A 15884-nucleotide genomic window follows, 5' to 3' on the forward strand; every position below is an offset into this window, starting at 1 on the left:
TTAAAATAGAAGAACCAAAATTAATTTATTCTAAAAATAATATCCAGTTTTGTCCATCCATCTTTTTCTAGTCTAAAAAATCAATAGCAACTAATATCCATCACGACACGTAACAGGAGCCCCGTAACCCGTACGTTCGTTAGCAAGACATAACTCGAGGCGAAGCTTTTAATTCAGTTAAACAGGAAGTTGTTGGAACCAGACAGGAAGTGACGTTATTTATTCGCCACTCTCTGTGTCACTGTGTTACCAGATTTAAATTTTAATTTGTGGGGTTAGGGACAAATGAGGGCGGGGGAATGGTCAAGCATTACCACAATGCTTGATGATTCTCCTACTCCCGACATCTGTCCGATGCCGGGTCTAGCAAATGGTTTAGGGAGTAGCGCAAGTCGCAAAGATCCCCTAAACAAGGCCAGTGGACTATCCTTCCCGAGGTTGCTGCCCGTTATTGGCCAATTACCCTCTGTAATTGGCACAACAAAAACCTCTGGCCGATACTCTATATCCAAACCTTTTCCTTTCCCACTTATCCCTAAACCAATCCCGCATAGCCGAACCGTGGCGGCGCATTATCCACTCAGGCACACAGAGCCTTGGGGCACCAAATACCCCCAAAAAATTGTACCACACTTACCTTGGGCGGGTAGTGTGAGTTCTTCTTCTTTTCTCCCCTCTTCTTCTGGCATCCTATGCCAATCTCGCCCAAACAAAAACCTTCAAATATAATGAACGCACAGTCGCATAGAAAATTACCCCAGGAGGGTACCACTGATAGTGGAGAATCCCTCACCGAGCCTAGCTCGGTCCGTCCCACGTATTCTGGGGGGGACAAACTGTGCTCAAAACCAGGCGGAAGCCTGGACCTCTCTGGCCTCGCCGAGGCCATCTCCTCGTCACCCGAAAAGGGAATAAACACTACTTCGCAGTGGACGGTAGCCGCTCATAAGCGACCTTGCAAAAGGGAACCTACCGCCCCTGCAAAATCCAAACAAAGGCTGAAGGAACTACCGGAACGCCGTCGCCCCAACAGGCGCGCGAGAAGGGAACACCTTCAGCCCAAAAACGCAACACAAGCCGAGACGGCAACCGCAGCAGCGGCAACGCAGCGCGACCCTCAGCCCTCCACCTCAGGAGAGCCTAAAACGGCACCACCAGCACCACCACCACCACCACCACCCAGCAAGTCGAGTAAGAGACGGACACCGAGAGGAACTCGTGGTCGGCGGAACGCTGCGACGGCTCCCACTGCACCTGAAAAGGAGCAGTCTGGGACTGGGGATGGTCCGGACGAGCGCGCTTCTTCGAAGCGGTCTCGTCTGGACGATACTCAGTCTCCCAGAGGGGAAGCCAAACGCGCGAAAACCGACGCGAAACCGAAGCGGGCGATGAGCTACGCGGATGCGAACAAATCGCATCTGCGAGTAGCGATTATCACCGTCCCGCCTAGGGACCTCTCGCAAAGCCAGGCAGATCAGCTGAGGGAAGCTATCGATGATAGCATCCTGCAAGCTGTACTGGCTCCGCCGTCTCCGAGTGTACATGCTCCATCTTTCCGCGGCCGCCCTTTCCTTCTGGACGGGGCTTTAGCGATGTGGTGTGAGGACACAAATGCTCTCGACTGGCTGGGCAAAGAAATAGGGAACATTGCGTCACCAGTCCCCGGAACCACTCTGACTGTCATAAAGCAGTCAGAAATGAAAAAGAAGCTGAAGGCTGGGCTTCTCATCCACACCCGCATCACCGAAGCTGCTACACTGCAGAGAGTCCTTTGTGCCCAGAACCCCTGGTACAAAGTAGACTCTTGGCAGTGTTACGACATGACGGTGGATGACAAACCACAAGAGGTGAACTCCAAGGAGAAGATAGTGCATCTTATCCTTGGAATTCCTGAGGACCAGAAGCAAGCCATCCTGGACCGTGATCGCCGAGTAGCGCACATGTCTGGGAGTGGCTACATCAGGTTCTTCACCTCGGAGGAACAAGCCACAAGCAGCAGCAGACCAACGGCGACGGAGGAGTCAACGGAGGGGGCCGCATCCGGTCCCGAGCCGTCCACCTCTGCTCCCCAACAGGGTTCGAGCGAGATGGAGACAGACCCGCCGCCGCAGAACAAGGGGACTACCAGTGACGAAGATGACGTCCTGCGTAGCCCGTAGTCCCCTAAACATAAATGTTATACAAACCAACCTCCAGCACAAACAAATAGCGGCGGCCACTCTACGCAGAGCACTGGAGGTTAACAACAAGACCGTCGCCCTGATCCAGGAGCCGTGGATCAGAAACAACAAAATCTGCGGTCTAAGCAATATCTGCGGTAAGTTACTGGTAAAACCCTCAGTCGACAAACCGAGAACCTGCATTTTCATGCCCAACACCATAACAACCACGCTACTAAACCAATTCTGTTCTAGAGACCTCACTGCAGTGACAATCCACACAGAAAATAACACAACCCTAGTCTTAGCCTCAGTGTACATGCCGAGCGACGGCGAAACTCCAACAAGAGAACTGGCCGAACTTGTACAACACTGCGAAACACAAGACTGGGAGCTGATCATCGCTGCAGACTGTAATGCACACCATCCTCTGTGGGGAAGTAAGGATACCAACAAAAGAGGTGAGTCATTAGCCGAATACCTATTTCAAACAAACCTAAACATTATAAATAGGGGCACTGAACCCACTTTTGTAAGCTCAAGGTATCAAACCATTATAGACATCACCTTGGCAACACACGCGGCTGCAAATCTGATTGCGGGCTGGCACGTATCAAACGAGCCATCACTGGCAGACCACCGCCGCGTGTGCTTTCAAATTCAACACAAGCAAAAAGACCCTGACCTATATCGCAACCCCCGAAAAACAGATATATCAAGGTACACAAACTTACTTACTAAAGCACTAAGTGACGGACCAGTAACTGACGTCACTCTCAGTACTAATAATATAGATTTAAACGTAGCACTTTTAACCAAAAGCATGCTGAATAGCTATCATTCCGCATGCCCCACTTCAATATCCAAAGACCCCGGGAAAAGTTCATGGTGGGGGCCGGAACTTGAACGCCTACGAAAGGGTCTCAGGACACTTTTTAACCATGCAAAAAACACCAGAACTACTGAGGCCTGGGACAAATACAAAATTGCACAAAAACACTATAAGAAGCGCATCAGATTTCGAAGAACGGAATCTTGGCACAACTTCTGTAGCAACATAGACTCGACAAACCAAGCCGCAAGAATAAAGAAAATACTTTCCAAAGGGAACCCGAATCTTCTGGGCACTCTTAAGAAAGCAGACGGCACCTACACAAATAACGACAAAGAAACGTGTGAAATACTGCTGGAAACACATTTTCCAGGCTGTCTGATGACATCAGGCCTTGATTGGTCAGACGAGCACCACAACACACCAACAACCCTAGACTGGGAAATCGCCAACAAAATAGTAACCGCGGATAGGATGGCATGGGCCATAAAAAGCTTCCAGCCATTCAAATCAGCGGGGCTAGACATGATTTTCCCGGCGCTACTACAATGGCAAAAAGACGAGACGATAAAACACCTATTACCAATCTACAGAGCCTGTATAGCTTTCAAATACATACCCAAATTGTGGAGAGAAGCAAAGGTAGTTTTCCTCCCCAAACCAGGTAAGGAGGACTACACTCATGCCAAAGCTTTCAGGCCAATCAGTCTTACATCATTCCTTTTAAAAACACTGGAAAGACTAGTAGACATATACCTAAGGGATGGAGTACTAAAGAACAACCCACTACATCCCCAACAACATGCGTATAGGAAAGGCAAATCAACAGAGTCGGCACTGCACAAGGTTGTGCACAAAATAGAATCGGCCTTTACAAACAAAGCCTCAACACTAGCCTCCTTCATAGATATAGAAGGAGCCTTTGACAAAACCATGCACAACAGCATTAAACATGCCCTACAAAGACTTAAAGTAGAACCAGTCCTAACTGGATGGATCACTGAACTAGTCAGCAAAAGGGCGGTACAGATAGTGGCAAACACCACAATAAGAGCAAAAGTGGTCAGAGGATGCCCCCAGGGAGGCGTCCTTTCACCGCTTCTATGGAACATAGTAGTTGATAGCCTCCTAACTAGTCTAAACAAAAAAGGGTACACTACTATTGGATATGCAGATGACCTAGCAATACTGATAAATGGGACAGCTGAAAACGTACTATGCAAAATAATGCGCTCAGCTTTTCAGATTATAGAAAACTGGTGTGAAGAACACCAACTATCAGTAAACCCCAAAAAAACAGAACTTATCCTTTTCACCAACAAAAGGAAGTTACCGGACCTCGAACTACCAAAACTATTTAACACCAAACTCACCCTGTCAACTCAAGTGAAATATCTGGGCATGGTTCTTGACAACAAGTTGAATTGGGCGAGTCATATTGAAGCAAAAACTAGGAAGGCCTGCATAGCGTTCGGCCAGTGTAGAAGAATGGTTGGTAACAAATGGGGTCTCAACCCAAACATAACACTCTGGCTATACACATCAGTTATCAGACCTTCTATCACCTACGGAGCAGTTGTATGGTGGCCCAGAACACAACTGACAACGGTAAAAACAAAACTCCAGAGCACACAACGCCTAGCATGTGTAGCCACCACTGGATGCATGAAAACCACTCCATCAAATGCACTTGAGTACCTCCTAAACCTCAGGCCCTTAGATTTGGTTATACAGGAGGAGGCACAAGCGGCTGCCTTAAGACTAAAAGCAAACGGGCTATGGCAGCAGAACCCAGAAACAACACACACCAAAATTCTGCAATGTATCTTGAAGGAAATACCACTTCTCGATGCACCTACAGATAAAACGCCATGTCACCACGTTTTTGACAGAAGATACAATATCCAACTCAAAGAGGAATCTAAAGATGACTCTGGCATCAACGAAGTTAGGATATACACTGACGGATCCAAAACCGCATTTGGTACAGGAGCCGGCGTCTTCTCGAACGATCTAAATATCAAAATATCAGCCACCCTAGACAAACTAAATACAATCTTCCAAGCAGAATGTATAGGAATCACTAAGGCAGCACAAGCAGTCGCAGCCAGAGATGTCAGAGACTTTAAAATAAAAATTGTCTCGGACAGTGCATCCATGCTACAAGCCTTACAAAATAACGTTATAACATCTGCCCTTGTTCTGGAATGCCATAATGCGCTCCAGGCTATTGCACGTACGAACACAGTTACCCTGCAATGGATCAAAGGGCACAGCAATTCAATGGGAAACGATGCAGCTGATGAACTAGCTAAAAGGGGATCAAATGGAACAGTACTTGGACCGGAACCACTACTGCCTATCCCCCAAGCACAAATTAAATCTTGGCTGAACAGAAACACCGAAGCGAAACACCTAAAAGAATGGAACAACAGCAAAGGTTGCAGGCAAACTAAGGCTGCAGTTCCGGTGGCACCTAAGAATCTTGCCCGCAACCTTATCAGTCTAAAAAGGGACAAAATACGCAAGGTAATAGGAATCCTAACCGGCCATTGTCCCCTAAACAAACATCTATGTACAATAGGCGTGACGGACAGCCCTCTGTGCAGAGGATGCATGGAGGCAGAGGAAACACCACAACATGTACTCGTGGAATGCAACAGCGTGGCGGACCAACGAGCGCGAACAAAAATATTGACAACAACACTCCAGGAAGCCTGCAGCAACTTGAAAAAGCTACTGAAGTTCTGGGAAGAACTAGGATGGCTGGAGTGAGGGTGAATCAACGCAACAATGAGAGAGGGTAGATACACGCACAAAGGCCCATTTAAGAGGCTAAGTGCGGAAAAAGCCCAGGAAACCTAACCTAACCTAACCTAGGGACAAATGTATGGAGGTTAGACGGGGAATTTTTGGGGAATTTTTCCTTGATAAGAGTTTTACAAGGAAAAAAATATTCAGTTATGAATATTCGGATAACTCTGTACTGCTGCTTATACCACTATCGTAATGTCTGTTATACTTGCTTTTGCCACAGGCAAACAAAAGCTAGTCATGGCATACCCAAAAAAATACTAAAAGACAGTTCTACCTTAAAGATAAGTGTCGGGTAATCCATCCAATAGATAAAGTGACTTTTATATTAGCTTAGCCATTGTTCCAAACTATGTCGGAGTCGGCTTCCAGTCTCACCGGATGCAGCTGAGTACCAGTGTTTTACATTGAGCGACTGCCTATCTAACCTACACAACCCAGTTACTTCAAATGCATAAAAACAAATGTCAAAATTCGACTAGACTAGCCAACCGATGCATATACATTGTGGCTATATATTACAACAGATTTCACAGTGCGTTGGAAATTTCTCAACAGATACAAGATCTGTGGTCAATGTGTTCGACTGAAAGTTAAACCACATTCTCCTTACTTATGTGTAGGTCTCAACCCAGCAGTGGAACAGTAAATGGACCATTTTTCATCAAAATTTTACACAAATATTTAATAAAACAAACCTGTCATGTCAAAACATTAATCTTTTAAACAATATTTATCCAGACAACTGGCGTAAGCCTAGGGATTTAGTTTAATCTAGGTCTGTGTGCTCGCAGGACGTGTTTCCCTGAAGGGTCTAGGTTCACCTACATTTAGACAGGTACTTTATGTCGTTGTACCCATATCATAGAAGGTCAGGTTGTCATTTTAAAAGACAAGTACTGGCCCAAATTAATATTGTTATGAAGGTGACTTTTAAAAAATAGAAATTAACCCGAAATAATAAATTTTATGTATGAAATCACGTTTGTAATAGTATAATCGAAAGTGTAGGCTGAGGCGCATATAATACAAGCAAAGTTCCGCCGTTTACAATATTAGTCTCGTTGTAATAAGAGAACGGAACTATTGCTATACCGGATAAGTTACTAAATTCTGGGCTTTGCGCATAATCTAAAACTATTTCTCGAATTTAAAAAAAACCATAATGACTTTCCCTACTCGGTAATGGGACCCAGAACCCTATGATCGACAGTCGTATATCCAACCGCTGGGACCGCAAAGATGTTAATTAGTACTTCGAAATTAGTACCATATTTTGGTCGCCAATCTAAAATTCACGTATTATATTCAAGTATATAAACCCAGTATCAGCTTATATTTGAAGGTCAGTGACCTTCCTCCACAAGACGAATACCACTAAAGCCTTGTTCATAACATCAAGATCCGCGACTATTTATCATTGAGACTGTCGCGACTGGCGACTGTGTGAGAAATGACCGAGAAATATTACTACGATGAGCCGCTATGAGTGTTATGAAATTTGAGGTTTATCAGCTTAGAAGAGATTTGTGAGTGATCTTGGTTAAGAATAGATTTTGAGTACAACGTCACTAATATTATTAAATTAATTAATAGTAAGTCATATTCGAGAAGGTAAAACAAATAGATTTAACTTGTATTCGTAAAAGGTTCTTCCAAAATGCCCATGCTATGTCATTTTTTTTCGTAGATAATTGGAAAAAGTTATTGTAGACTGAATTATACATATCATATAGCGAATAGATCCCAACGAAATTGTGACATCATGATATTATTATCGTATTTTATTTAATAGTGAACTAAAATCAATATAAATATGTTTGGCCAACTTACCCCGTTAATATAAAAATGATCCATCACTTATTTTGTACGATCACTATTTGCACTAAGAACCGCGAACAATAAATTTAAACTATACTATACATACACAAATCTGGTCATATACGCGATTTATATTTAAAGGTTTACGGTACCTTATTCGTAACCCGACGATTCGACCGAGATACACCGGTCGTGGACGCGGACGGACTGATGCAGCTGCTAAGCGTCATCTCTTTGTAGCGCGAGTTTTTACGTCTACCCTCAGTAGCTTTTATTTTCTAAGTATGGTTCTTTTACAGTAGAAATAAGAACGATGGTTCAAACTTTTACAAATAAATATATCGAACAAATTGAACTTGAAAGATTTATTTTTAGAAATGAGTAAATACATTTACGATTACTTACGCCTGTTATACTCGAAGGATAAGCAAGGCAGAGTCGTATGAAATACACCCGCGTTTTGCCATTAACAATATCAGTCCAATATAGTATGGACCGAGCTTATTGCCACATACAGGGCACTTTACCAAACTACGGACTACTCATGAGAATTTTCTGTTATGAATTAGGAAAGACCAATAACATTTTTCGGGCCCAGTACCCAAACCCGACACCACTTGACCAGCATAAAGCTGGCCAAAAAGTTGTTGCACACACAGACTTGACACAGAAACAGTTGTTATTATTATCCAACAGAAATCTATTATTTTTCTAACAATGATCCATATGTCCGATCTAATCTACAACAATGTCAACATAATCACATCGATATGTAACCAATTGGACATACGGATGCAGTAACATGATAAAGCTGGCCGCAGTTGGCGAGCGATTGGCAATCTGCCACGCTCGACACCTGCTCAATAAAATCGTGTGTAAACAGCCTTATTTTTTGAGGCATTTATTTCTATGTGAAATGTAAGATTTTTCGTAATATGAGGGCCAGTTTGAAAAAAACTGGTCGGGACTGGCCACCGATCGGGTGATTTGGATGAAAAGGAGCTTTGCCCAGCAGTGGGGCACTCAACCAAGCTAAGGAAAAAATAGAGGGCTTTTTCACCGATTATAATTAAGTGTCAGATAATTTATCCGTGAGATAATGTGATAGCAAATGCATGAAAACAATTGTCAAAAATATTGTTTTCAGTCTGATAAATAAGAGCTATTATTGTGAAAATAGATGTAGTTATTTAGAGGAACATTGGAATTAGAACCTATGTTTTATCCGATGATACAACATTGGCAAGTTGCCATAAGCACCTGCAATTCTACCAATTTTGCGATATAATCCCAACAAATATCTTTATTATCATGTATCGTTTTATTACTGTTAAGTTCAAATTGTAAATTGCAGAATTTCACGGTAATACGGTTTTCTTCTACTATCATATCTCAATAAACAACTAACTATATTGTAAGCTAATTTTCTATAAAAACCTTATTAGCTGGTGTCGGAGAAACAAAATTATAAGTACATTTCATATGTTAAATTATCGATACTTGAAAGTACCGACTATAGATAATTTCAGTTTAGGATTAGTATAAAAGTAAAGATTGAAAATGTTTCACTTTTAATGTTTAATTCAAACGAACAATATTACTTATACGCAATTATATGTCTGTGTATTCACCGTGTGTTTCACCGCTTAACGACTAAAGTAATTCAAAGAAAGGGCATACACTACAAAGATAGTCTAAAGTCTTAAATTATTTTTATTATCTTTCTCCACAAAAACTAAAGTTCTAAGCTTTAGTAAATAGAGTAAGGTAGTACATAATTGTAAGATTACACGTCTAGTACACAAGGAAGGCAATATTTGAGCTGTTTGTGTAACAAAACTGTCACATCTCCGCTGTTTAATTGCAGACATCTTGCTTTCTGTACCGGAACTGAGACGCGGATGCTGCGTCTCACGCCGCGTGGCACAAGAGATGAAATACAGGTTTTTTACTCAGCTAGTTTTTTTAGGATGTCTTACTCAGTTTTGAAATTCTTTCCGTGCATAATAGGCAGATGTAATTAAAATTTAAAATAATATTACAATGGTCATTGGACGTTTTTCTTATTGTTAGACGATATTCACAATACTTCGGTTGTTGTACCAAAAATGATAGATTTTTAAATGGTTGGTCACTCAAAAATGCATAAAAAATATCCAAAAGTTGCTGAAATAATAAAATGTTAAATAACTTTAAAAAATGGATTCAAATTAAATTATTGCAGAAAAACGGAAACACATTATCACAAAAGAAAGAAATAAGAGTAGAAACAAAAATTATTGAGACAATATCCTATGACCACCAAAAACCAATTCTCGCAACCATAACCTCTAGTGCCACGACTCGCTTCCCGCTCAATATTTACACTACCGTCTTCACGAAATCCGAGTTGACAACAAACTTTATTTAAATCCCGACTGTAGACTCCGTTAACTATACAAAAATAAATCGCAATGAACAACCAAGTGCTTTTGATGAAAACGTGCTATATCACTCTATAAGTACGCGACGAAATTTCATTAAAACTATGACGACTTATAGAAACTATGTGAAAAAGGAAACACTACATTTAATTTTATATAATGACGTTTTATTTTCTATTGTTTTAAAATTGCTGCGATTGGTGTATTGAATGTTAGCGGGTTTGGTTCCTAGACGAAACAACTTTGCGCTTTATAAAATAGTTCGTTTAGTTTCAGCTCTGGCTGTACTTAGTTATCGTTGTTTGTATTTGTAAAAGTCCCTGCGACACGCAACGGACTATTAGTGTTGGAGTAGACAATTTTTTCTAATAAAAAAGTGGGTATGGGAAGGTGCCTAAAATTCGACAAGATATTTTTCACCAACAAGGGAATCAAATCGAGTCTAGTTGTAGTAGCAACATAATGCTACTTATTATTTTACAGATTGAGCGGGATTAGAGGAGCCTTCCCCTAATATTACTCTTACTAAGATACCTATTTTACAATCAACAGATAAACTCAAGTTAATAAGTTTCTTAGCACTGTTTCCGTCACTTTAATTAGGGGCACCAACTTTCGGATATCTTCGCGTGAACTCGGAAATGTTCGGCTTGTGGTACAGTTCCTGTATTTCGACTATAATTTGAATAACTTGAAATTGTATTTTATTGGACCTTTAAATGAAAATTTGTGTAACTTTTAGTGACAAGTAATAAGCATTCATATATGTAAGAACATTATAGTGAAATCATTAATTAATTCAGGTCAAAAATGTACACCTATCATGAGTGTTAAAGTTACCGTTTGTGACTTTAAGTTAAAATCAATGAGAAGAGTTGGATTCTTGGCCATTCTTTCAATTTTAATATATTTTTATGTTATTCCACTTATTGAAAAGGAAAATCTACGTTTCGATATATTAAAATACTAGCTGACCCGCGCAACTTCTTTTATAATATTAGTATAGATTTAGTTTTGTTTTCAACTTAAGTATGTAGGGTCATAAAATATGGTGTCACACCATAAACAAAAGCTTTACTATCCATGTCAAACAGACGTATATGAAAATTTACGCGAAAAACCCATGTGACATTACGAGCTATTATTTCATACATTTTACTACATGTATGAAACAAATATACATAAAGGATTCGGACGTATTGCCATAAAAACGTTATAATATGGTTTTATTTGAATTTTGCGCATATAAAATTATATGGTCGACTACACGGTATTTTAGGAGCATATAAAAGATTTTTAATGTATGTTTAAAAAGCTTGAAAGCATTCATAATGATAATATGTTTAACGTTTTTAAACTCTCGCGACTAGTACACATAATATTATAATGCAACGGGTCTTATACGTAAAATAAGGTATCCTAACCTTTAAATTTTCAATCGCGTATAAGACCCGTTGCATTATAATATTATGATAATATGTTGTTCTAACAAAATCACGACCATTCATAGAGGCATCATATACATGCATATAATTATGTCGGACTGGTTTCATTCAATAATCTAATTTTTTCGATAACTAATAGAAACGCATTTTACGTCGTATCGCTATTTACAATATAAATCTCCCACGTAATGTGGCCGAGCCTTATGCCGTATACCAAACACATGAAAAACTGATGACACTTTGGGACCAGGAATCGACCCTGATACTTCATGAGCAACGGTCGATACACTATGCCAGAAAAGCAGTATTAATTAAGAACTAAAATGATAAGTTTAAAAATAACTTCATTTATATCAAACACCTACTTTATAATCCAAACAAAATTGAAGTCAGTCTTTCAAACATTTTAATTACTGAAAATAACTCTCTCATGAACAACATGAATTATACAATAGAAACGAAATTAACTTATTAAGAGATTATTTAAACGATGAAATATGTTTCAACGTGTAATTTTAGAAATATTTCTGATTAATTTTAAAATGGTTTAATAACTCTTTTGTTTAATTTAAATGTATGAAGATGTCTTGATCGTATATTATGTTTGAATTATATTATTATTTTAAGTACAGTTTCATTTTAAATTAACTTTCAAAAGGTGTTAGGTTTCGTATTAGTCAGAATTACTAAATGTAATTGACATTTAATTTTCTATTAAAGGTGTTGAAAGTTTTCTATCTGTGTACGCAAGTATGAATGTATTTGTGTGTTACGCTTCCGCGGCTAAAGTGCTCGACAGATTTTCACGTAATTTAGCTTGGATGTAGTTGTAGATCAGGGATTAAAAACCCTTTTTTTTAATGCGCTATAAAAGCTGAAGTAGAGAATAATGCTTGGAACCATGCAACTAGTACCTAGGCATTGAAGTAAGATTAAATTAAATTGCTTAAAAGTACTAAAAGTCTTTGTTTATATGCAGATAGACAAAGTTACTCCACAAATTAATCATTCAGAAGTCATTAATTCTCAAAAAAAATCAACAGCTCTCGTATCCAAAGCCTCATCACTAAAATAACCCGACCAAATCACACTACACCTTTCTACGTACAAATTGTACGCACGCACCGGTATATACCGTCGGTATTCATAATGCAAAGGACAAACTTTTTATCGCCCCTCCAAACACTTCCACCGGGAAAGGGATCGCGAACTTTCACGAAGGTCGCCGGAGATTACCGAAGGCTTATACTTTAGTTTTTGTAGGTCAGGATTTTTGATGTGATAAAAGTTGGATGTTAATATTAAATATGAAGTAATTTATTTAAGGTAAAATTGTTCCACTGCTGGGAAACAGTGTTCTCAGAAATGAATGATAATTAACTTAGTTGAATAATTTTAATGTGTATAATTAAAATAGTATTTAATATGTGATTAACTGAACGGAAACGGGAACGTAACGGGAAGAAACCTTTGGTCAGCTGTGAGACAGTAGTGGCTTATATTTATTTTATATTATAATGTGTATTGTGGCCAGCTTACAACAAGACAACAGAGAATATTTCAACAGACTTTTCAACAGGTTAACTTTGACGAAAATCGAACCCAGACTTATCGATATGTACTAAAATACACGGAAGCGTAGAACGCACGGCTTTCATACCTAGTTATAATCGTCATTACTTATCTTTGTGAAAAAAAGATTTCTTGGAAAGTACTAAATCTTAAAGCCATTTATTAAAAAGTGTCGACTTCTAAAAGCCATCTCTTAAAACAAACGCGCGCGCGTCATCGTCCCACAAACTTTTATTTATTTCTCAACTCGGCCCATTTTTTCTACCACTTCGGAATAAAGCCAGCGTCACACCGACAGTTCATCATCAGCCTTACCTTTCTTCCAACCATGTTTTAGTCGGCTTTCAGTCCCTCTGCATGCAGCTGAATACTACAGGTGTTTTGCTGCATTTTACATGAAGCAACTGTTTATCTGACTTCCACAACCCTGTTACCTGGGTTATAACACGATACCCTTTCGTAAGACTGGTTGTCAGACTTTCAAGCTACTGACTGCCGATAATGACTGTCAAAGATCTTTAAAATTGACAGCCGGGACCCATAATTTAACATGACTTCCGAAATACCAATGAAATCGGTATGTATGGTCGACCATCAACAAATCAACCTCGGCAAGCGTGGCTTAACCTGAGAGATCCGTGCGGCTGCTACTAACTTAGCTACGAGCTCGTCCTAAAAACACACCAACACATAAAGTAACATAAAGAATGTAACGCAAACCTTCTAGAATATTTAGCAGACCTTGCGGGTAGTTCGACGATTTTTTACCCTTTTAAACTATTCGCTCTGTCGTTTCGGATTAGAGGTTAAGTTTAAAACTGCGGCTATGTTTTGGGCATGCGGATATTTTGTTACCCTTTCTCATGCGGATATTTTATTACTTTCATAAAAAACTAAATAACTAACTAACTAACTGAGCATGATTATTTTGTTGAAATAACTCTAGCCACAGTAAAGCCTCGTATCCACTAGGCAACATTTGCTCAACATGTTTCGCAACTTGTTGAATGTTGACGCGGAACATTTGTTTAACAACGTTGTCTGTCCACACATTCTTCAGTCGTCGACAACATGTCGCCAGAGGAACTTGTGTTGATTTCAGCGGCAGTGGTTATAATTTTATCGAAATCAAAAAGAAGAAAACCACGTTGGTGGGTTAGAAAATACCTACAAAATAAAGAAAATGTATTCAGTGATCTCAGTGTGGTTGATGGATCTTTTAAGAATTTTACCCGAATGAACAAAACAGACTTCGAGATACTGTTACAAAAACATTCATAGTTTTGGTACAGTTCGATTAATTTGAGCACTCGTTCGTTACACCACACTACGGACATTGTTGTGCGTCACGTCTCCAATCGACAACAATTGATGCTCAACTAACGATGCACTTTAAACAAACAACAAGCCGCGCGTCACGTTGCGCGGTAGCTGGCAACGTCGCGCGCTGTTGTGCAGCGTTGCCGTACATGTTGAGATTCACGTGTCGCGCGCCAAATGTTGCCTAGTGGATACGAGGCTTAAGGCGGATGTAAGTCACCAAAACATAAGGAAAATAATAAAAATGAGTATCATACCATTGTCGTCATTTTAATGAACATTTGGTCCGGTCATTTCATAGATGGGTGACCGTTTAGTGGTATTAGAATTGAGACACATAAAACTTCACGGCAAAGCTAACACGTAAGCCACGGTAACGGCCTTTCGCGCAGGTTGAACAACTTTAAACTCTAGGTTGACCACTAACCATATAAAAAAAGAAAAGTCCTGTGACCTTGTATAACGCCACTTCTATGTGGACGTAATTAACGTCCGCGCTATACACATATTTTGTCCACTGCATCGCACCATAATCTATACTAATATTATAAAGCTGAAGAGTTTGTTTGTTTGTTTGTTTGTTTGAACGCGCTAATCTCAGGAACTACTGGTCCGATTCGAAAAATTCTTTCAGTGTTAGATAGTCCATTTATCGAGGAAGGTTGTAGGCTATATATCATCACGCTACGACACATAGGAGCAGAGTACCATTGAATAATGTTACAAAAACTGGTAAAATTTTGACCTATTCTCTCTTATGTGACGCAAGCGAAGTTGCGCGGGTCAGCTAGTTTGAAAATAAAAAGCGGAAAACGTGAAGTCAATTGAAAATGCAAAAAAGAATTCCACACGAATTTAGATCACCATTTCCAAAGTGGTCCAAAAAACAAACTCGTTGAAATCTTGGTACGAAAAATTCAACTATTTCAATTAAGAGTCTCGTAGCGTTTCATTTTGGAAACTTTGTTTTAAATTGCAGCCAGAAGTTTCCAAGTCATTCCGAACGGTTCTATTCGACGTTCGAAGACTGAAGTAATAGGGTTCCGACACGTCCCGACCTTTTACGATCTTTAACGAAGTAATCGCTCTTGATCGCCGATAGGAAAAAGTGTAATTATCTTATAATGCCTTTTTGAATTAAGTTCGTATTGTGTTCGAGATTACTGTTGGAGATAATAAGATTTTGCATGAAGCATTTTTAGAAGATGTCCTATATTTTTTGCATTATTCACGAAACATGATCTTTTTATATCATCGTAAACAAACCAGTAATAAAATTGATGATAAATCTTAGAGTTTGAATTGATTAATTAATACATAGTATAACAATTTAGTCATTTAGGAATGTGTGATCGACTATGTATATACTTCGTAAACGTCACTATTAACAATCTACACCAGGTTTTGAGGGTTCGATTCCTAAGCAAGAAAAATGTTTCTTGATTTACAAGTAGCTACATAGAATTTAGTATATAGAGCTTACTTTAAGAAGTACTGT

General features: G+C 39.6%; 1 protein-coding gene across 3 annotated transcripts in view; it reads left to right on the forward strand.

Annotated features, from left to right (window-relative positions):
* Window positions 1-299: 299 nt before the first annotated feature.
* Window positions 300-15884, forward strand: part of LOC142987693 (uncharacterized) — a 44764-nt gene continuing 29179 nt past the window's right edge. The window contains exons 1-3 of one of the 3 annotated variants that reach the window (XM_076136640.1): window positions 300-2317; window positions 2415-2620; window positions 2703-2862. In XM_076136640.1, the coding sequence (XP_075992755.1) occupies window positions 693-2159 (1467 nt within the window). In that variant the 5' untranslated portion in view covers window positions 300-692 and the 3' untranslated portion in view covers window positions 2160-2317; window positions 2415-2620; window positions 2703-2862. Of the gene's footprint in view, window positions 2318-2414; window positions 2863-15884 lie in introns of those variants that run through there. The other 2 variants (XM_076136641.1, XM_076136639.1) reach the window with 2 other exon arrangements.

The sequence above is a fragment of the Anticarsia gemmatalis genome, chromosome 3 (assembly GCF_050436995.1).
Source record: "Anticarsia gemmatalis isolate Benzon Research Colony breed Stoneville strain chromosome 3, ilAntGemm2 primary, whole genome shotgun sequence".
Lineage (NCBI taxonomy): Eukaryota > Metazoa > Arthropoda > Insecta > Lepidoptera > Erebidae > Anticarsia > Anticarsia gemmatalis.